This window comes from Coregonus lavaretus, assembly GCF_964263955.1.
Source record: "Coregonus lavaretus genome assembly, chromosome: 28".
NCBI lineage: Eukaryota > Metazoa > Chordata > Actinopteri > Salmoniformes > Salmonidae > Coregonus > Coregonus lavaretus.
The window spans coordinates 15,813,767-15,836,442 of NC_140015.1; the positions used below are offsets into that span (position 1 = coordinate 15,813,767).

General features: G+C 42.2%; 1 protein-coding gene across 1 annotated transcript in view; it reads right to left on the bottom strand.

Moving 5' to 3' along the window:
- Positions 1 to 3,686: 3,686 nt before the first annotated feature.
- The window catches only part of LOC311103343 (protein shisa-9B-like), a gene marked incomplete at both ends in the record, with an annotated part of 32,564 nt that continues 13,574 nt past the window's right edge, over positions 3,687 to 22,676 (bottom strand). The window contains 2 exons of the mRNA XM_084144901.1: positions 3,687 to 4,105; positions 7,452 to 7,610. Of these exons, the coding sequence (XP_084001027.1) occupies positions 3,687 to 4,105; positions 7,452 to 7,610 (578 nt within the window). The remainder of the gene's footprint in view (positions 4,106 to 7,451; positions 7,611 to 22,676) is intronic.

Genomic DNA, 22,676 nt, shown 5'->3' on the forward strand with positions numbered 1-22,676 from the left:
ATGACAAGTAATATTTAATTTAGTTAGAATACAAAATCAGTTGTGCTTCACAAATAACATGATCCACTGACAGCATGACGAAAGAGCACCATCGTCTTCCCACTCCTAAAGGTTGGAACCAAGACCACTAGCTGCATTATGAATGAAATTCAGCCTCAGCCAGGAGCACAGTTTAGTTCAATGTCAAGAGAATGTTTTTATTTAGATTGAGAAATGAGCAAGGTTTGGAGATAAATAGTTACATAATTTCAAAGGACATGATTTAGAATCAATGGCCATTGTGTTATTACTTTACAGTATGCCATAGGTAGCATGGTGACCAGTCAACTGGAATGTTAATCTACACATGTAATGTACATGTCTTATGCTATATCAGTGGAAGCTATTTTAGTGAGGGAGTTACACTTCACCACTACACGTTTAAGTGTTAGGTTCACTCCATGACTAAAATTGTGACAAAATAGCTCATTCAATGCAATCTGGACGCATACAGCACAATAGGTGCACTCTATCTACAATCAATGGAGCTGTTGGCTTTTGCACACATTTTCTGGTGATTATAGTAAAAAAATGAACTCTTGTTGGATATGATATTGTTATTGAGAGGGTCCTTTGAAGCGGAACAGTGATTTCATTTCATGCTATATAGTATAATATTATGCATCAATCTGTTCATAGACCAGTCAGTATTTGGACAATTCAATCAGGTGCACATATCATTTGGACACAAGGCACAGACTTATTCTATGGCCCTACCAAAACATCACCTTAACTATGTACTGTACAGCCATACTAAATATGTCCCTAGATTTTTGACCTAAAGAATCAGCCCTTTTGCAGTCAATGCAAATTTGCAGTACTTTTCCTTACAATTTTCATTGTTGGACGTTGTTTTGTATAGACAAATGTAATACACAAATATACCTTGTATTCCATTTTTTGCATCACATCATTGGTATTCTGAAGTCTTCTGTCTTATTGGTGCAAATGTTGAGCTGATATGCGTTGCATATATGCCAAAAACAGCATACATGACTAGTCTAGAGAATTCTACATACAAGTGGATTGTGTGAAGAAACAATGATACAACGTGTTGCAGTTTGTGAGACTGTGAGTTACATCATGCAATAGCAAAATAAAGATTGTGAGATTGTGCCTTCCTTGTTAGCATAGAGCAATCTACGGTATTGGTGCATTACGTTTCACTGACAACGTGATCACACACTCAAAACATATAGTTGTGTGCCTGACTATACAATACATATCTGGTTAAAATGTGGTTAAAAATACAAGCACTTATTGTATAGTAGGCCTTAGCGAATCGGTACTGATGATTGTTCCCTTAGTCTAATCTGAAAATGTCCACTTGTGGTTTTTCATACTGTACCAAACACAACGAAAACGTTATATTGTTGTAATGCTTTCTAAAGTTCGAAAAGTAGGGAATGTGACTCACGGCTATTCTTACCAGACTTCATGTGGTGAGTGAGAGAATGAACGACAAGCTACAGGCTGTCACTCCTCCAGCCATTAGAGCCACTTTGTCACCGGCAGACAGACTAATGGACACCGGAATGCCATGGCAAGTTGAGAGGCATGATTAAGACATGCAGACAAAGTGTGGGCTGCTCTTGAATCGCAACACATTGCAAATCGCATCAGAAGCCCTTTATTTAAAAAGCTTTTTTTGGTAAGTGTGGCATGCTAATGCACTGTGCTGCTCATGTGAGCTCCCAAGAATGGAGTGTTGGGAGAAAAATGTCCTATTTTTCATCTGATTATGCACAACTAGCCCAATGGAAAAGACAGGCACATCTTGGGGGATGTGCAGGGCATTGACCTGTGTGTTTGTACATGGGTACTCTCAGATGTTTTAGTAGGCTACTCCAGCTATTCAAAATGAACACATTTTATTTTTTCTATGTGTATATCTTATAAAGTTGATGCAACTGTAGAATAAAAAAAATCTTTCAAAAACATAGGAAAATGAAAAATAATGATTTTATCAATAATTAGTACATCATGTATTGCAATTTCTCTTTTACAAATAGTTAAAGTTTGATTTGTGCATGCAATGACATCAACTCATGGTGATTTTAGAGGACCTTCTCTGTCTTAATCCAGGACTTGATCTCATACTAAATTAAATAAATCCACTCTATTTACCAAGGCTTTACCTTTTATGGCTGTTTTCAGGAACATCCACAACCCTTTACCAACTCTCTGGGTAGCCGTAAAGGAGCCCTCAGTAGTTTTCTAGTGCCACAACAGTCTGAGCTGGGGGCCTGGCTGTTGGACATGCTCTAGGCCATGTAAAGATTTGCTAGTATTGATGGAGGTGGGTAAGAACGGGCACCCCTGCACAACATGAATCCCATACTAATCAATTTGGGAATGAGCATAAATATATAGGCAATATATTCACTCATTTATTGGCAGTGACATTACATGTATGGGAAGGATACAATTCCTTCTGTGTTTTCTCTATCATTGTTCTAAAGTACCAAGGTAAACACACACACACACACACACACAATGCATTGTCGAATGGAAACAGAAATAAAGTATGTTAAATGGTAGATGTAACTCACAATTTTCAACTGACAGCTGTGGACATGTTTGCAAGATGAAGACATTTAATTCAATTATAAGACGAGCTCTTTGATTTGAACAGTATCTCATAGTTTTCTCAGAGAAAGCACAGCCCTAACGTCAGAGAGAGCTGAGTAGGGTGTGTATGAGGTTGTGGCTACAGAGCTGGTTTGGTGCAGTCTCATCCACCTCATGCTCTGTGGGCTCTGAATGAGTCTACAGTATACTGTCCATATCTGAAATTGTCACTGTTTCCCTATGGTTCCGAGCATGAGCATTACCAACAAGTTCCCCCACAGTATATACACTACACAACATCTGAGGAAATGTCAATCAATGTTGAGGAGAACAATGTATCCCTTTACTAACGGCTCCTCTGCTCCACTGCGTCTAGATCTAAACCTACTGGCTTATCCGATGTGGATTCAGTGGAAACTACATGAGATGATACACATTTTCAGGCCCTTTGAGATCTCAGTTAATACTAACAATAGGAAAAGTCTATTGCCACTGGGCTTTTGTACAGTTCCAGTCTCTTCCACCACTGCATGGCTCCAGGCTCACCCTGGCTAATCCGTCCATCAGAGGTCCATCATTGCTATGCTCTACTCATTGATGTTATTAGTCTGACTTGCAGTATATGATTAGTTTGTATTAGTTGCAATATAATCATCAATACAGTGATGACCCAAACCTTGGAGGTTTGGAGTATGTTGTTGTGGTCACTCTCCCCCCACTGGCAGGAGTTCCACACATGCCTGTCTCATGCACAGTCAGTCAGCCACACGCATTAGTAGACACACAGGACCTCTAGAGAGGGGCACTCAATCCAGGACCACTGTCCTACTTTAGCCTCTCCAGCAACCTTCTGACCATCTCTCTCTCTCTCTCTCTCTCTCTCTCTCTCTCTCTCTCTCTCTCTCTCTCTCTCTCTCTCTCTCTCTCTCTCTCTCTCTCTCTCTCTCTCTCTCTCTCTCTCTCTCTCTCTCTCTCTCTCTCTCTCTCTCTCTCTCTCTCTCTCTCTCTCTCTCTCTCTCTCTCTCTCTCTCTCAGCTGGGGTTATAGTGGTTATGGTGGTGGGGTGGGCTCTCAGATCAGACAGTCACTTCTGTCTTGCTGTTGCTGACAAAGTAGGCCTGCGGGGGCATGTAGTGCTGGCTGCGTGAGGTGCTGTGCATCTCGTTCACCTGCTCTATGGTGCAGTGTTTCTTAGTGCCGTGGCTCTGCCGGCGGCCCACCGTCTCTGTGCCGTCCCAGTTCATCTGCATCCCTGGGTTGGCGAGGGTGTTGGAGCCATAGGCCAGGGTATGGGAGCTGCTGCTGTGGCTGCTGTGGCCCTTGGTGCTTTTGGACTTGTGTCCGTTCTGCTTTAGGGAAGGCTGTAACGGAGGGCTGTAGGGGTTGCTGGGCTCCTGCTCCATGCGATGCATCGGGTGCATAGGGAGACTGCCCTTGGCTGCCATCTCCACCATGTGCCGCCGGTTGGTGTAGAAGTTGTCATTAACCTTCTCCGCTGGAAACAGACATACACACATACACAAGAGGAAAAAAAACATCTATGAAAAAATATTGGAATGATAGCCATTTTGTTAATGTCATGCACAGGCAATAGCAAATGTTCCGGTCTTTGCCTTGGTGAGATTTATTTAGATTGGTTGAGATGTTGAAGTATTTGAGGATTTTGATCTGTTTACGAATCTATCTTTATGTAAATGAAATATGAATTCCATATTAATCCTAAACTGGGGTAGATTACACATTTTCATGTGGAGTGAGGAACAGTTGAGAAAATGGTTGCTAAAGGTTTTTTTAAGGATACTGAGGTGCAAATAGTTGGTGAATAATTCATTTTGCCTGAGCCGTGTTGAATGTTGTTGATATGTACTGTATATCATCATGCCAGTCGATTATACATTATTTTCCAAACATTTCCATTATCATTTGGAAACATGCAGGCTTTAGCTAATAGTAAACAACCCCAGATTGGTTGGGGAGTTTGCTCTTTTCAAAGCTGGCTGTGTGCACAGTTGTATTGTAAAATGCAAACGATTATGTCCCTGAGCATTCTGGAATGTTTACGTGATTTCTATAGTATATTTCATGCTCTGTGTTTAATAGATCCTTTAAATATCGGACATAATTTGCCCATAACAGCCACTAACATTGTTACATGGTGTCATTTGATATGTCCAATCTGGTGCAGACCTGGTCTGAAAACAATATCCCATCACTAATTGTGGAGCAAGACCATACTCTACAGCGTTAGTAATTTCCCTGTGTGACATTTCAGACTTTCTAATTGAATGTCCTGCAGGTGACCTTTAATCTGTTTTAATACCCCTGGTGGGCGGAGGGAGAGGCAGACGGCCTCAGCCTCAATGTTCTGGATCGGACACCTCCACATTAGAGCGAGACTCGTCTCAAACAAGGGAGGAGCAGTGCAGAGCTCCCTCTGAACAATGTGCTTTCAGAGCGTACACATCAAGGGCCCACAGATTAATACACATCAGAGAATCAGAGAGGAGGGAGGGGACCACAGTGGTTTTCATAGACTCAACCCAAACAGTTTAGTAAGTTTCCCCACCGGCACTCATTCCTCTTATCTCCCTCCCATCCCCTAGTAACCGGGCAGCTCTCGTTAGATACGTTTCCCCCCAGTCTTTATATCCCCTAATGATCCGTCTGCAGCTTGACGCTTTTTCACTAGATTATCAGCAGTCAGAGAAGTTTCAGCTGATTGTCTATGATGTCACAGAGAAAATCTGGTGAATGTTCCACATGCTAGCCGCCACATCATCCTCTGTGTGATTGTACCTCTGCAACGCTGACAGCTGCCATCTCATCCAGCCCCATTTATGGCCAGGGCTTTGAAGTTCCTTTAATTGAATCGGGCAGAATCCATAAAAAGAACCCTGTTTAATTTGGGTGATAAATGCTATCAAACATGTCTCCATCAATTATTTTAATTCCCCATCAGAAGCAGAGCTGGTTTCTGATGCCGTCTCTCTGGTTTATTAATCTGAGCGTTTATCAGCTCCGCTAGCTTACTCGCCTGTTTCTCTTATTGGTCTATGGAGAAAACGACTGACTGTTTGAGGGTCAATCAGTGTAAAAAACCCTTAGAGATAAAGTCAACATGCTCAGATGTTGCTTTCCTGTGTGTCTTGGTTCTTGATAAGTCTAATTAATCATTCAATTTGAGAGGCATTAGTTCAGCACCTTGGCATTTTGCTTCAAATGGAGAGGCAAAGATAACAGGGAAAGTCTCTGACATAACTACATGACGAGGAAATCAACAATATCCCCTGGCACGTGACAGCCATACATAAGTTAGAATCCCAATCTAATTCACTGTCTATGGCATACACCCAATACTGAAATTGCAGAGATCTTCATGTAGAGTTGTATCTGAAATTAATGCATCAAAGAGAAGGCTGCTTGCAGAATTGTCATGTTCAACTCAATTATAATTACAGCTTTTTGGGGAATGGCATGAGAAATAATTAGCCTAGTGTTTACAGCCAGAAGAGCGGCAGGCAGATCCAAAATGTCTGCAGACCACTCCCTGATGGGGCGCCCGCTCCTTTATAAGTTAGCCAGTTCAGATTGTGAACGTCTGTGAGAAATCCAATACTGTGACCTTACAAAATCACTGGGGGGACAGCAGGAGAGAATAATTGATTGCTAGATTTTGGTTAATCATTTCCCAAACTTTGGATTTAGCCCTCAGGGAATTTAGAGGTGAGGTATAAGACACATTGAAGTAAATAGTGCCTTTCCCTGGTGCAAGGGGTCGGTCAAGCTGTAACGTTGACTTTATTATACCTGCCCTCTCAAACTGTTATAGAATAATCGATTTTCCAATATAATGTTGAATGATAATTGAAGAGATATGGTTTCATGATCCTAATATCGGTTCTGTGGTCAATAAGAGTTGACTCTCAGTGTAGACCTTTACTAGTTGATTTAGGTAACAGTGACTGACCAACATTTCACAAGGTCCTTAATTTATGATTTGCAGCAGCACAACTATAGGTGATATAGAACACCCCTGTCTTTGACGGTTTTCATTGGCGCCTAAGAGCAACAAAGGCAAAACAATGGATAGCCTTGAGACTTGAAAGGTTTTGAAAGACAAATCAATGACAGTAATTTTCCTCCCTTTCTGAAAGGCAAAATTCTACATCTGTTATCCTGTCTAATTTGAAATAAACAATTGACACGGTGCAAACACTTTTGTTGAGAGCCTCTCTTTCTTTGAGCTTTTTCTTTAAACAGAAAGTGTCACATAAACATAGTGTCTCTCAGTAAGCAACCATACAGCATGCTAGGATGGAGACAGAGACCAGGCTAATTGATAATTACAGCAGGCAGCAGAACATATCTACACTAGCTGCTTGGTGTTTTTGCTCATCATTCGAAATCTCCATTGTGTTAATTAGCCCACATTTAATCGTGTCATTTGAGTGTGATTACATGGAAGTTCAACACTTCAGAGGCGTATGCTCATTTGCAATCTCGGCTGATATTCCTATCCTCACGTCCTCTTTTATGAGAACAGATGCCTTCAATTTAACAGATGGCCAAATAAATAACATTCCCATTCATTTCAGTGGAATGGTTTCCCTTTCTCACATGCTATAGGTATGAATGACTGACATTGATATTGCATGGCATGTATACTGTACTGTGAAATATATGCATTTCGTTAGATTTGAAATGATGATTAAATTATATATTACCCCTTTTGATTAGCTGATGAAATCTGATTAGCTATTTTCATTATGAAGTAGCCCAGCGCATATTCCCATATTCCCATATCCGCAGATCTTAGAATGAGCAATAAGTGTGTCTCTTACCCACAGCCTTGAGGGAGGTGTACTTATTGAGCTCTTTCCCAGGTTGCTGTTGCTCATAGGGGCTAGTGATCTGTCCCAGGGAAGGGTAGGGGTGGGGAGGAGACCCTAAGCCTGGCATTAGTGATGATCCTGGACCCACACTGTTCATCTGGTTAGCCTCTGTAGGGAGGGAGAGGGAGAGAGAGAGAGGGAGAGAGAGAGAGAGAGAGAGAGAGAGAGAGAGAGAGAGAGAGAGAGAGAGAGAGAGAGAGAGAGAGAGAAAGATGGCAGAGAGAGAGAGGTGTCAGTCTGGCAGAAAAATACTGATGTTCCATCTGAGTGATTGAGATTATGGGCCCATATAAATGCTACAATGTATGTGCAAGTTAGCGAATTCGATTGTGCACTGTTGTATTGTTTTTCCACTTAAGTGAGGCAATATTTTTGACCTTTTACTGCAGTGGGCTAAATCAGGGTCACACAGTGTTTCTTGGTAGTCTTAAACATATCTACTTTGAAACAAAAGTATACACCTCACACACATGGCTTAAAAAAATAAGACACTTGTATCATGTCAGATGTAGAGTTGAAATGCATTACATTTTGAGTTTGCTTCCCAATATTACACTTTATATAAATCACAGTAGACCATTTGACATAGAAACACCAGATTTTCGGTGGCTTATTTGAAATAATGTTAATAGATTATGAAATTATGAAAGATATAAATAGCATTCCACCCATGAGGCCACTAGGTCATTTAGCTGCATGAAAGGGCTACCAGCAGTATTTTTTAAATCAGTGATTCTTCCTTCCTGTCAGTGGTGAGATGTAAGAGCTGGTGTCTCCCAGGAAAGCTGTGGAAGTCGAGACATGATAGTGTAACCTGCCTACGTGGGGTCTATCGCATTGACCTGCCAACACAATTGTTATAGTCTCTGGTTAGTTGATCTCTTCATGTTAGCCCCGGGATACTAATCATTAACTGTCCATCGTTCCGAGCTAGATGGCTCCTCTAGCCAGCTCACTGTGCTAATCCTCTCCCAATCGAATCTCTTTGAAGTTGGTTTCCTCCAAACAAGCCTCAGCCAAAAGCAACAGCAGCATAGCTCAGCCCCCAGCTGATATCTCTCTCAATAGGCCTGATATAAATCAATTTGACGAATGTATGAGAATGGACAGAGGTAATTGTTTCAGATCCTTGGTAACATTGCACCCCGTGCTGGTTGGCCCTCCCTGGGGACTCAGCTGGAGAGAGAGAGTGTGATGACTGCTCTTTATAAGATGGTACTAATCCAGCATCCAGCATGCAGACATCTGCTTAATTGAGGAGTGCATGGAACCGTTGCAAATTGACTGGCCCCCTGCCTGCTGGCATGACAGAGCAACCAGATGTTGTGGGCATCATTTTCAACTGGCCCCGAAGGACCCAAAGGAGGTCAGGAGACAGCAGACTGCACCCACGCACAGGTGGCAGTTTGGGGGACGGTGAATGCCACCTTAATAGCTCCAGCAATACTACAGAAGCTATCTACAGTAGAATATCAATAATGTAAAGTTAACTAATAGATCAATATTGATATTGTTTGTAATAGCAGAGTTCCATACCATTCATTCCCCCAGTATGGCTGTAGCAGTTACTGATTGGTCAAGGTAATACTGTACATCCATTCAGCCCATGTTGTTGTTGTATCAGTATTCATGTTGCACATGTTAACATAACTCTCTTCCAATACTGATGCCCACAGCCCACTGTGAGGAACAATACCAGGACCTTGACAGAGTAGAATCATTGTAGTAGACATTGTAAGTGCCCATAAACTGCTGCTTGGGCATAGTGAGAACACTAATGAGTTTTCAAAGTACAAGCAACCTGTTGAGCAGTGGATTGAACCTATGACACAAAATGCTGTTAGTAACAATAGCTTCCTATGAATGACCACATATTCAACAAGTAAAATAGAATGGTCCAGCACTGCTTGAAGGTCTGGATTAATTTGAAGGCAAGAACCACTTGTAAATAACATCTGTTAGAAAAAGGGAAGATATTGAGCAGACTTCTAATGGACCCTGTCCTACATTAGATATTAATTCAAGTCTGCACACTTTAATTTCCACAGCACCATTAATAAGTAATTGTGTAATATAAAATCAATATTAAGTAACTGTTTATTATTATTATGATTAATCAAAAGACAAGGGTCAGATTATTATTTATAGTGAACCAGTATTCATTAAGAAGAGCAAAGGAAAAGGAGTTACCTTGACATCTGTGTAATAATTCAGGTGAGTGTACCTTTGAGACTGAGATAAATGAAGAACTATAAATATCTGCTTTAGAAAATAGAGATGAGAACCTCCAGTTCATTACTCATCTCACAGATATGAATGTTCAGTAGTAGAAGAACTGGCAACATTTACTACAGTGTGAATGCTTTTTTAATGTAGAATTGTTGTGTTCTTCCTACTACACAAACAGCACTAAATTATACTTGAAACAGAGATAACGTTGACATGACTTTATCGTTCAAACTCAAGTTCAAGCACAGCACATTCATGCGCAGGCGCAGTACTCAATTAGTATCAATGCTCTAGGTTCCTCAATTCCTACATAATGTAGAGCCTATGATAAATGCTGTATAATGGTATCACATTATATCATACTTAACAATAATTATGGCCAGAATTCAATAATATCTACAGTGTGAACCCCCTGCTCCGCTTCCCCAATCATGATGATCAAAACAGGCTGTCAACTTGTATGTTACACATAATAACTGCCCGTGATTAATGGCATATTTGCGGAGGCACATTGAGGCCAATTAAGAACTTAACGACTCCTTTTGCAAGTCAACATTTTCTGAGAGTAGATTTCCCTGGTAAGTTTACACTTCAGTAGATTGCCAAACGGAGGATAAAAGGTGAGAAGGACATACAATCCCCATTACTTATGCCCCAATACAAACAGTGTAGCTATTCACTCCGCAAGGCAATCAAACAGGCAAAACGTCAGTATAGAGACAAAGTGGAGTAGCAATTCAACGGCTCAGACACGAGACATTGTCTACAGACAATCACGGACTACAAAAGGAAAACCAGCCACGTCACCGACACCGACGTCTTGCTTCCGGACAAGCTAAACACCTTCTTCGTCCGCTTTGAGGATAACACAGTGCCACCGACACGGCCCACTACCAACGACCGTGGCCTCTCCTTCTCTGTGGCCGACATGAGTAAGACATTTAAGCGTGTTAACCCTCGCAACCCCCAGACCGCATCCCTAGCCGCGTCCTCAGGGCATGTGCAGACCAGCTGGCTGGTGTGTTTATGGACATATTCAATCTCTCCCTATCCCAGTCTGCTGTCCCCACATGCTACAAGATGGCCACCATTGTTCCTGTACCCAAGAAAGCAAAGGTAACTGAACTAACTGACTATCGCCCATAGCACTCACCTCTGTCATCATGAAGTGCTTTGAGAGAATAGTCAAGGATCATATCACCTCTACCTTAACTGTCACCCTAGACCCACTTCAATTTGCTTACCGCCCCAATAGATCCACAGACGATGCAATCGCCATCACACTGCCCTATCCCATTTGGACAAGAGGAATACCTATGTAAGAATGCTGTTCATAGTATCCTCCAAGCTCATCATTAAGCTTGAGGCCCTGGGTCTGAACCCCGCCCAGTGGAACTGCGTCCTGGACTTTCTGACGGGCCGACCCCAGGTGGTGAAGGTAGGAACAAACACCTCCACTTCGCTGATCCTCAACACTGGGGCCCCACAAGGGTGTGTGCTCAGCCCACTCCTGTACTCCCTGTTCACCCATGACTGCGTGGCCAAGCACGCCTCCAACTCAATCATCAAGTTTGCAGACGACACAACAGTAGTAGGCTTGATTAACAACAATGACGAGACAGCCTACATGGAGGAGGTGAGGGCTCTGGGAGTGTGGTGCCAGGAAAATAACCTCTCACTCAACGTCAACAAAACATAGGAGATGATCGTGGACTTCAGGAAACAGCAGAGGGTGAACCCCCCTATCCACATCGACGGGGCCGCAGTGGAGAAGGTGGAAAGCTTCAAGTTCCTTGGCAAACACATCACTGACAAACTGAAATGGTCCACCCACACAGATAGTGTGGTGAAGAAGGCGCAACAGAGCCTCTTCAACCTCAGGAGGCTGAAGAAATGTGTCTTGGCACCTAAAACCCTCACAAACATTTACAGATGCACAATTAAGAGCATCCTGTCGGGCTGTATCACCGCCTGGTACGGCAACTGCACCGCCCACAACCGCAGGGCTCTCCAGAGGGTGGTGCGGTCTGCCCAACGCATTACCGGGGGCAAACTACCCGCCCTCCAGGACACCTACAGCACCCGATGTCACAGGAAGGCCAAAAAGATCATCAAGGACATCAACCACCCAAGCCACTGCCTGTTCACCCAGCTATCATCCAGAAGGCAAGGTCAGTACAGGTGCATCAAAGCTGGGACTGAGAGACTGAAAAACAGCTTCTATCTCAAGGCCATCAGACTGTTAAATAGCTATCACTAGCACATTAGAGGCTGCTGCCTATAGACATAGACTAGAAATCACTGGCCACTTTAAGAAATGGAACACTAGTCATTTTAATAATGTTTACATATCTTGCATTACTCATCTCATATGTATATACTGTATTCTATACTATTCTACTGTATCTTAGTCCATGCCGCTCTGTCATTACTCGTCCATATATGTACAGTACCAGTCAAAAGTTTGGACACACCTACTAATTTAAGGGTTTTTCTTTATTTTTACTATTTTTTACATAGTAAAATAATAGTGAAGACATCAAAACTATGAAATAACACATATGAAATCATGTAGTAACCAAAAAAGTGTTGAACAAATCTAAATATATTTTATATTTGAGATTCTTCAAATAGCCACCCTTCGCCTTGATGACAGCTTTGCACACTCTTGGTATTCTCTCAACCAGCTTCACCTGGAATGCTTTTCCAACAGTCTTGAAGGAGTTCCCACATATGCTGAGCACTTGTTGGCTACTTTTCCTTCACTCTGCCATCCGATTCATCCCAAACCATCTCAATTGGGTTGAGGTCGGGGGATTGTGGTGGCCAGCTCATCTGATGCATCACTCTCCTTCTTGGGTCATTGTCCTGTTGAAAAACAAATGATAGTCCCACTAAGCCCAAACCAGATGGGATGGCGTATCGCTGCAGAATGCACAACTGATTGGCTCAAACGCATTAAGAAGGAAAGAAATTCCACAAAACAAAGCTGGTTGAGAGAATGCCAAGAGTGTGCAAAGCTGTCATCAACGCAAAGGGTGGCTATTTGAAGAATATAAAATATAAAATCCATTTAGATTTGTTTAACACTTTTTTGGTTACTACATTATTCTATATGTGTTATTTCATAGTTTTGATGTCTTCACTATTATTCTACAATGTAAAATGTTTTACAAATAAAGAAAAACCCTTGAATGAGTAGTAGGTGTGTCCAAACTTTTGACTGGTACTGTACATATTCTTAATTCCATTCTTTACTTAGATGTGTTTTTATTGGGTATATGTTTTGAAATTGTTAGACATTACTTGTTAAATATTACTGCACTGTCAGATCTAGAAGCACAAGCATTTCACTACACCCGCAATAACATCTGCTAAACACGTGTATTTGACCAATATAATTTGATTTGATTTTAAATCTGACCAAGCAGTTCGCATAATAGGAGTCACATCTTGTTTTAACTGTATGCTACTGTACACATACATCTCTCTCCTGCACTGAGGATATGAGGGGAGAATACAGACATGAGGATTACTGAGTAGTCAACATCAATGTTTGTAATGTTTGTAATGATAAAATAAAGGTTAAATAAAATAAAATGTCTTATCTGTAAGATCTGCTGCATTATAATACCTAATTGTATTGTTACCATGCAACATCTAATCAGGCACACACACCACAGTGTGAAAAGAAAAGAGCCTCTCTTGCTTGGTTTCATGTTAGTTAGTTGATAAGGTGGTCAGTGGACGTGGAACCCTGTGTGTCAATGCTGCAACTAGTACACAATGTTCCATTCTAATTAGCTCCACAACTATTATACTGAATACATGTGCATTTACAAATTTAGCGGAACACTATCATCTGCTTTGGATAGTGGACAATGAGCCGTGAAAGAAAGGGATAAAAAGAAAATCAAATCTAGGCCAAAATGGTTCTGTCTGTGTGAAAAGACTGATGCCAAGTGGACTGAAATAGATGTTCTGATTCGAAACAGGGTCTTGGTAGCAATGACCATTCGTCAGGGAAGAGATGTCAGCTATCGCTGAAATGTCACCAGAGCTTTTGTTCTCCTCGTCTTCCCGGCTGGCAGGCGATTTGATTGGATTCTAGTCAATTTTTCCCAGACAGCTACTTAATGAATATGCCAGCTTTAGTTATGCATGCTTCCTGGCTCGTGACTCAGCAGCAGCCTCTGGAAGGTTTCTCTTCTCCAGATGATGAACACAATCATCGCTGGATGTACAGGTCCAAAAGGCAGGAGGCAGCAGCGATGTAAGCAAAGATGTCTAGTCTGACATCTGGGCCAAGAGTGCTGTAGCCAACAGCAGGTGCATTAATCAATTTTGGTTGGAGAGGAAAGAAAAATATGTTTCATGATCAGAAAAGTTGCATGATCTTTCAGAAGTTCCGAACCAAAATGTAGGAACGGACGGCTTCAAATCGATTTATCCCCAGAAAAATACAGCATCAACAGCAAAAAAATTGCAGTTCAAAATCAACTTTTGTTTTGCTAAAAATAAATTATGAAGTTGGTCCTCTGTGTTTAATTTCATGCTTATCCACAGGGGAATAAATATGAAGAATGGGAAAAGTTCATAGAAACCACCCTAGCAACTTGCCCACCAGATTTGGACCTAAAGGTTCCCTGAGGGCTACTGACTATGATAATCAGAAACCTTGGAACTTCTTATGAAATACTATACAGCCTTCTAGAAACAAATTCCCCCAGCTGCACAGTGGTCCCCATAGATACTCTCCAACAGGAGACGGTTCAGGAACAACAGGGGAGTAGAGCTTTCAACAGACATCTGGAGGGACCCCAGCATGAATGAATGATGATTGTTGAAACGTTTCAGTGTTTTCTGTGGAGGAAAAAAGGGTTTAAAGAGGCCATTGCACAGAACTACAATACTTTAAAGAGAGGAGATAATGCTTTTGAATGGAGAATAGGGAGGGTGTTTATTTTCCTTAGCAAGTCCAATTAATATGAAAGAGGATAATGTAGCAAGAGTTAAAAAGTGGGAGGAGGGCAGTGGGAGTCAGGGACAGGAGGCGTGAACCAAACATGAAACAACTGTCAGCACCACTTCAAAAGGACTACTGTACTCTCCTCTGCCACTGAAAAATAAAAGTTATCGTTCTAACTTTTTTAACAAGTATCAACTTTTAGTTGTTGAGAGTCCACTATGCTGTCTCCGCACCACGTGCTCTCACCACTGGTGTCCCCCAGGGCTCAGTTCTAGCCCCTCTCCTATTCTCGCTATACACCAAGTCACTTGGCTCTGTCATATCCTCACATGGCCTCTCCTATCATTGCTACGCAGACAACACACAACTAATCTTCTCCTTTCCCCCTTCTGATAACCAGGTGGCGAATCGCATCTCTGCATGTCTGGCAGACATATCAGTATGGATGACGGATCACCACCTCAAGCTGAACCTTGGCAAGACGGAGCTGCTCTTCCTCCTGGGGAAGGACTGCCCGTTCCATGATCTCGCCATCACGGTTGACAACTCTGTTGTGTCCTCCTCCCAGAGTGCGAAGAGCCTTGGCGTGACCCTGGAAAACACCCTGTCGTTCTCTGCTAACATCAAGGCGGTGACCCGATCCTGTAGGTTCATGCTCTACAACATTCGGAGAGTATGACCCTGCCTTACACAGGAAGCGGCACAGGTCCTAATCCAGGCACTTGTCATCTCCCGTCTGGATTACTGCAACTCGCTGTTGGCTGGGCTCCCTGCCTGTGCCATTAAACCCCTACAACTCATCCAGAATGCCGCAGCCCGTCTGGTGTTCAACCTTCCCAAGTTCTCTCACGTCACCCCGCTCCTCCTCACACTCCACTGGCTTCCAGTTGAAGCTCGCATCTGCTACAAGACCATGGTGCTTGCCTACGGAGTTGTGAGGGGAACGGCACCTCCGTACCTTCAGGCTCTGATCAGTCCCTACACCCAAACGAGGGCATTGCGTTCATCCACCTCTGGCCTGCTGGCTCCCCTACCTCTGCGGAAGCACAGTTCCCGTTCAGCCCAGTCAAAACTGTTCGCGTCTCTGGCACCCCAATGGTGGAACAAGCTCCCTCACGACGCCAAGACAGCGGAGTCACTCACCACCTTCCGGAGACATTTGAAACCCCACCTCTTTAAGGAATACCTGGGATAGGATAAAGTAATCCTTCTACCCCCCCCTTACCCCCCCCCCCCCAAAAAAAAAAACAAAACAAAAAAAAAACTTGGCTATAAGGTGAATGCACCAATTTGTAAGTCGCTCTGGATAAGAGCGTCTGCTAAATGACGTAAATGTAAATGTAAATGTAATGGTGCAGCATCTCCATGATAAGAAAAATATATATACAGTGGGGGAAAAAATTATTTAGTCAGCCACCAATTGTGCAAGTTCTCCCACTTAAAAAGATGAGAGAGGCCTGTAATTTTCATCATAGGTACACGTCAACTATGACAGACAAATTTAGAAAACAAAATCCAGAAAATCACATTGTAGGATTTCTTATGAATTTATTTGCAAATTATGGTGGAAAATAAGTATTTGGTCACCTACAAACAAGCAAGATTTCTGGCTCTCACAGACCTGTAACTTATTCTTTAAGAGGCTCCTCTGTCCTCCACTCGTTACCTGTATTAATGGCACCTGTTTGAACTTGTTATCAGTATAAAAGACACCTGTCCACAACCTCAAACAGTCACACTCCAAACTCCACTATGGCCAAGACCAAAGAGCTGTCAAAGGACACCAGAAACAAAATTGTAGACCTGCAACAGGCTGGGAAGACTGAATCTGCAATAGGTAAGCAGCTTGGTTTGAAGAAATCAACTGTGGGAGCAATTATTAGGAAATGGAAGACATACAAGACCACTGATAATCTCCCTCGATCTGAGGCTCCACGCAAGATCTCACCCCGTGGGGTCAAAATGATCACAAGAACGGTGAGCAAAAATCCCAGAACCACACGGGGGGACCTAGTGAATGACCTGCAGAGAGCTGGGACAAAAGTAACAAAGCCTACCATCAGTAACACACTACGCCGCCAGGGACTCAAATCCTGCTGCGCAAGACGTGTCCCCCTGCTTAAGCCAGTACATGTCCAGGCCCGTCTGAAGTGTGCTAGAGTGCATTTGGATGATCCAGAAGAGGATTGGGAGAATGTCATATGGTCAGATGAAACCAAAATAGAACTTTTTGGTAAAAACTCAACTCGTCGTGTTTGGAGGACAAAGAATGCTGAGTTGCATCCAAAGAACACCATACCTACTGTGAAGCATGGGGGTGGAAACATCATGCTTTGGGGCTGTTTTTCTGCAAAGGGACCAGGACGACTGATCCGTGTAAAGGAAAGAATGAATGGGGCCATGTATCGTGAATTTTTAAGTGAAAACCTCCTTCCATCAGCAAGGGCATTGAAGATGAAACGTGGCTGGGTCTTTCAGCATGACAACGATCATGAACACACCGCCCGGGCAACGAAGGAGTGGCTTCGTAAGAAGCATTTCAAGGTCCTGGAGTGGCCTAGCCAGTCTCCAGATCTCAACCCCATAGAAAATCTTTGGAGGGAGTTGAAAGTCCGTGTTGCCCAGCGACAGCCCCAAAACATCACTGCTCTAGAGGAGATCTGCATGGAGGAATGGGCCAAAATTGGGCCAGCAACAGTGTGTGAAAACCTTGTGAAGACTTACAGAAAACGTTTGACCTGTGTCATTGCCAACAAAGGGTATATAACAAAGTATTGAGAAACTTTTGTTATTGACCAAATACTTATTTTCCACCATAATTTGCAAATAAATTCATAAAAAATCCTACAATGTGATTTTCTGGATAATTTTTTCTCATTTTGTCTGTCATAGTTGACGTGTACCTATGATGAAAATTACAGGCCTCTCTCATCTTTTTAAGTGGGAGAACTTGCACAATTGGTGGCTGACTAAATACTTTTTTTCCCCACTGTAATTGTGAAATAGGCTAATTAGAAGCTAATTTCCCACCGGTCAAAGATATGTTTCCGTGCTGTGCTAATTACTTTGTAAAGGACCCTGAAATTATCTGTGTTGTCTCATGAAAAGACATACAGGGAAGGAAGCTTTACAACTCTTTCACTACACCTGCTAGTAGCGGGTCAAGTATGACTCTGTGACTGGGTGAAAACAGTGAGTGGTTTTCAAGAATCATTGTTCTCTGAAATTACCCCTCCCCTGTAAATCTGTAAATCTGAAGTACAAACTGTTACTTTAGCATTGAGCTGCTAACTTAAGGAGTAATGCATCTGTCTATCCATTGTCTGTGTACAATGGATAAAATGCCATTTCATCTGCCAGACATTTGTCCTCTTTACACACTGTTGCTTCTAAATGACTGGAGTCCCACTTCAATTCACTTTCCATCTGTCTGCCACTGGTAAAAAGTTGTCCATTTGAGAAAACTTTTGTAAGGTTAAAGACTCAAAGGTTGTTGCAGGAGTAAGTGAATCAACACTACAGACACAGATACCTTCCAAGAACTCATAAAAAATGCAAGAGCGTATTTTGGGAGCTGGATGCCCCAAAGGGATAGATGGTGCAATGAGAAGGCCACTCTCATTCACAGGTTTAGTTAAAGTCCTAAAACCTCAATGAGAAGGCCACGCTCATTCACAGGTTTAGTTAAAGTCCTAAAACCTCCAATAACATATACAGTATCATTTATTAGCAATACTTCATAATGGGGATCCTAAGATCAATCAAACAAAACTATTTGATGCACGCTTGTAGTTTCATCAAATGTTTTTGCATTGCTTTGTTGCATTGAAATATTTCAGATTCATGTACAGAAAATAACCTAATATACAGTGGGGAAAAAAAGTATTTAGTCAGCCACCAATTGTGCAAGTTCTCACACTTAAAAAGATGAGAGAGGCCTGTAATTTTCATCATAGGTACACGTCAACTATGACAGACAAATCACATTGTAGGTTTTTTAATGAATTTATTTGCAAATGATGGTGGAAAATAAGTATTTGGTCACCTACAAACAAGCAAGATTTCTGGCTCTCACAGACCTGTAACTTCTTCTTTAAGAGGCTCCTCTGTCCTCCACTCGTTACCTGTATTAATGGCACCTGTTTGAACTTGTTATCAGTATAAAAGACACCTGTCCACAACCTCAAACAGTCACACTCCAAACTCCACTATGGCCAAGACCAAAGAGCTGTCAAAGGACACCAGAAACAAAATTGTAGACCTGCACCAGGCTGGGAAGACTGAATCTGCAATAGGTAAGCAGCTTGGTTTGAAGAAATCAACTGTGGGAGCAATTATTAGGAAATGGAAGACATACAAGACCACTGATAATCTCCCTCGATCTGGGGCTCCACGCAAGATCTCACCCTGTGGGGTCAAAATGATCACAAGAACGGTGAGCAAAAATCCCAGAACCACACGGGGGGACCTAGTGAATGACCTGAAGAGAGCTGGGACCAAAGTAACAAAGCCTACCATCAGTAACACACTACGCCGCCAGGGACTCAAATCCTGCAGTGCCAGACGTGTCCCACTGCTTAAGCCAGTACATGTCCAGGCCCGTCTGAAGTTTGCTAGAGTGCATTTGGATGATCCAGAAGAGGATTGGGAGAATGTCATAGGGTCAGATGAAACCAAAATAGAACATTTTGGTAAAAACTCAACTCGTCGTGTTTGGAGGACAAAGAATGCTGAGTTGCATCCAAAGAACACCATACCTACTGTGAAGCATGGGGGTGGAAACATCATGCTTTGGGGCTGTTTTTCTGCAAAGGGACCAGGACGACTGATCCGTGTAAAGGAAAGAATGAATGGGGCCATGTATCGTGAGATTTTGAGTGAAAACCTCCTTCCATCAGCAAGGGCATTGAAGATGAAACGTGGCTGGGTCTTTCAGCATGACAATGATCCCAAACACACCGCCCGGGCAACGAAGGAGTGGATTCGTAAGAAGCATTTCAAGGTCCTGGAGTGGCCTAGCCAGACTCCAGATCTCAACCCCATAGAAAATCTTTGGAGGGAGTTGAAAGTCCGTGTTGCCCAGCGACAGTCCCAAAACATCACTGCTCTAGAGGAGATCTGCATGGAGGAATGGGCCAAAATACCAGCAACAGTGTGTGAAAACCTTGTGAAGACTTACAGAAAACGTTTGACCTGTGTCATTGCCAACAAAGGGTATATAACAAAGTATTGGGAAACTTTTGTTATTGACCAAATACTTATTTTCCACCATAATTAGCAAATAAATTCATTAAAAATCCTACAATGTGATTTTCTGGATTTTTTTTCCTCATTTTGTCTGTCATAGTTGACGTGTACCTATGATGAAAATTACAGGCCTCTCTCATCTTTTTAAGTGGGAGAACTTGCACAATTGGTGGCTGACTAAATACTTTTTTTCCCCACTGTATCCATACTTCCATTATACCTACTGCATGGAATGTGATTTCAATACTTTGCACAGTTCGTCAGTATTTTCACAAATTCATTTGTCTAGAATAGTCAGTGTGACATTTAACATTGAGCCTCTCACAGAAACCTACCTCTGCTAGACGGATTTACAGGGTATTAGACAGTGCGAAAGAAGAAAGTCAGTCAGTCACTCTTATTTGCCCTGATGGAAGTCTACATTCCATGTAAATGTGTGTATAGCCCCTGGCTTTCCTTCTTTATGCTTACAGTTGAAGTCGGAAGTTTACATACACTTAAGTTGGAGTCATTAAAACTCGTTTTTCAACCACTCCACAAATGTCATGTTAACAAACTATAGTTTTGGCAAGTCAGTTAGGACATCTACTTTGTGCATGACACAAGTAATTTTTCCAACAATTGTTTACAGACAGATTATTTCACTTATAATTCACTGTATCACAATTCCAGTGGGTCAGAAGTTTACATACACTAAGTTGACTGTGCCTTTAAACAGCTTGGAAAATTCCAGAAAAAGATGTCATGGCTTTAGAAGCTTCTGATAGACCACACAGCCGTCATACTGCTCAGGAAGGAGACGCATTCTGTCTCCTAGAGATGAACGTACTTTGGTGCGAAAAGTGCAAATCAATCCCAGAACAACAGCAAAGGACCTTGTGAAGATGCTGGAGGAAACAGGTACAAAAGCATCTATATCCACAGTAAAACAAGTCCTATATCGACATAACCTGAAAGGCCGCTCAGCAAGGAAGAAGCCACTGCTCCAAAACCGCCATAAGAAAGCCAGACTACGGTTTGCAACTGCACATGGGAACAAAGATTGTACTTTTTGGAGAAATGTCCTCTGGTCTGTTTGGCCATAATGACCATCGTTATGTTTGGAGGAAAAAAGGGGAAGACTTGCAAGCCGAAGAACACCATCCCAACCGTGAAGCACGGGGTGGCAGCATCATGCTGTGGGGGTGCTTTGCTGCAGGAGGGACTGGTGCACTTCACAAAATAGATGGCATCATGAGGAAGGAAAATTATGTGGATATATTGAAGCAACATCTCAAGACATCAGTCAGGAAGTTAAAGCTTGGTCGCAAATGGGTCTTCCAAATGGACAATGACCCCAAGCATACTTCCAAAGTTGTGGCAAAATGGCTTAAGGACAACAAAGTCAAGGTATTGGAGTGGCCATCACAAAGCCCTGACCTCAATCCTATAGAACATTTGTGGGCAGAACTGAAAAAGCGTGTGCGAGCAAGGAGGCCTACAAACCTGACTCAGTTACACCAGCTCTGTCAGGAGGAATGGGCCAAAATTCACCCAACTTATTGTGGGAAGCTTGTGGAAGGCTACCCAAAACATTTGACCCAAGTTAAACAATTTAAAGGCAATGCTACCAAATACTAATTGATTGTATGTCATCTTCTGACTCACTGGGAATGTGATGAAATAAATAAAAGCTTAAATAAATCATTCTCTCTACTACAAGACAGGGAATTTTTACTAGGATTAAATGTCAGGAATTGTGAAAAACTGAGTTTAAATGGATTTGGCTAAGGTGTATGTAAACTTCCAACTTCAACTGTAGGTTGGACAAGCTGAGAGATTACTAGTCAGGCCTTGAAGATTGATGAGAAAAACCTTTGACTCACCAGGGTAAATCATGACTTGACAGGTAATTTTATAGGTTGAATTTCCTCAGTTGTGATTTACATAAAATAGGCATATGCAGGGATGGAACATAACCGATCTGGGTGCAGATGATGGCATGAAAACAGTATGTATCTGAATGCCTACAGACAGAGGGAAGCCATTGTCTGTGTATTCCAATCTGACAGGTAGAGCTCACTATCAGATAAAAGCAGCAGAGGAATCAATAACGCCTCCTCTCTTCTCTTCTCTCAGAGCATTGTTCACTCATTCTCTGTGCTCCACCTGCTTCCATTACCTTATATTTATACGCATTCATCAGTTCACCTCTGAAATGTAGCCTACGCTTCCAGACTCTGAGTGTTATTAAGGGAGACAATTCACTTTGTAAATGTTTATTGTTTATGGCTTGATTGGCAAACTAGGTGAACAGGTTTCTCTCAAGAGGCAAGTTTGACTACACCAACTAAGTAATGGAATCTCTAACTTACAATGGCTTGTCTCCATAGTCCATACATTAACCAGTTGGCAACACCCACATGAGCAACAGTTCATACTCCCATTATTTATCTGCTGAGGGAGAATAGGCTCTGCTGCGCTCACAAAAAGCCTGCATGAAATTAACATTTTATGAATTTATATGTCGGCACTGCATATATAAATCGAATGTATAAGCTTTGTCTTTTTGTATTACTGAATGAAATTGATGGTCCCCTATGCTAAGAGTACATTGGATGGACAACACAGTGATTTTGTCTTACTTATTCATTACAGTGACCCCATTGTATGTGCTTTATGAATGGATAATTCAGTAACAGTTGGGTAAAAATACAAGCACAGAATAACGATTTGCAAAAGGTACATTC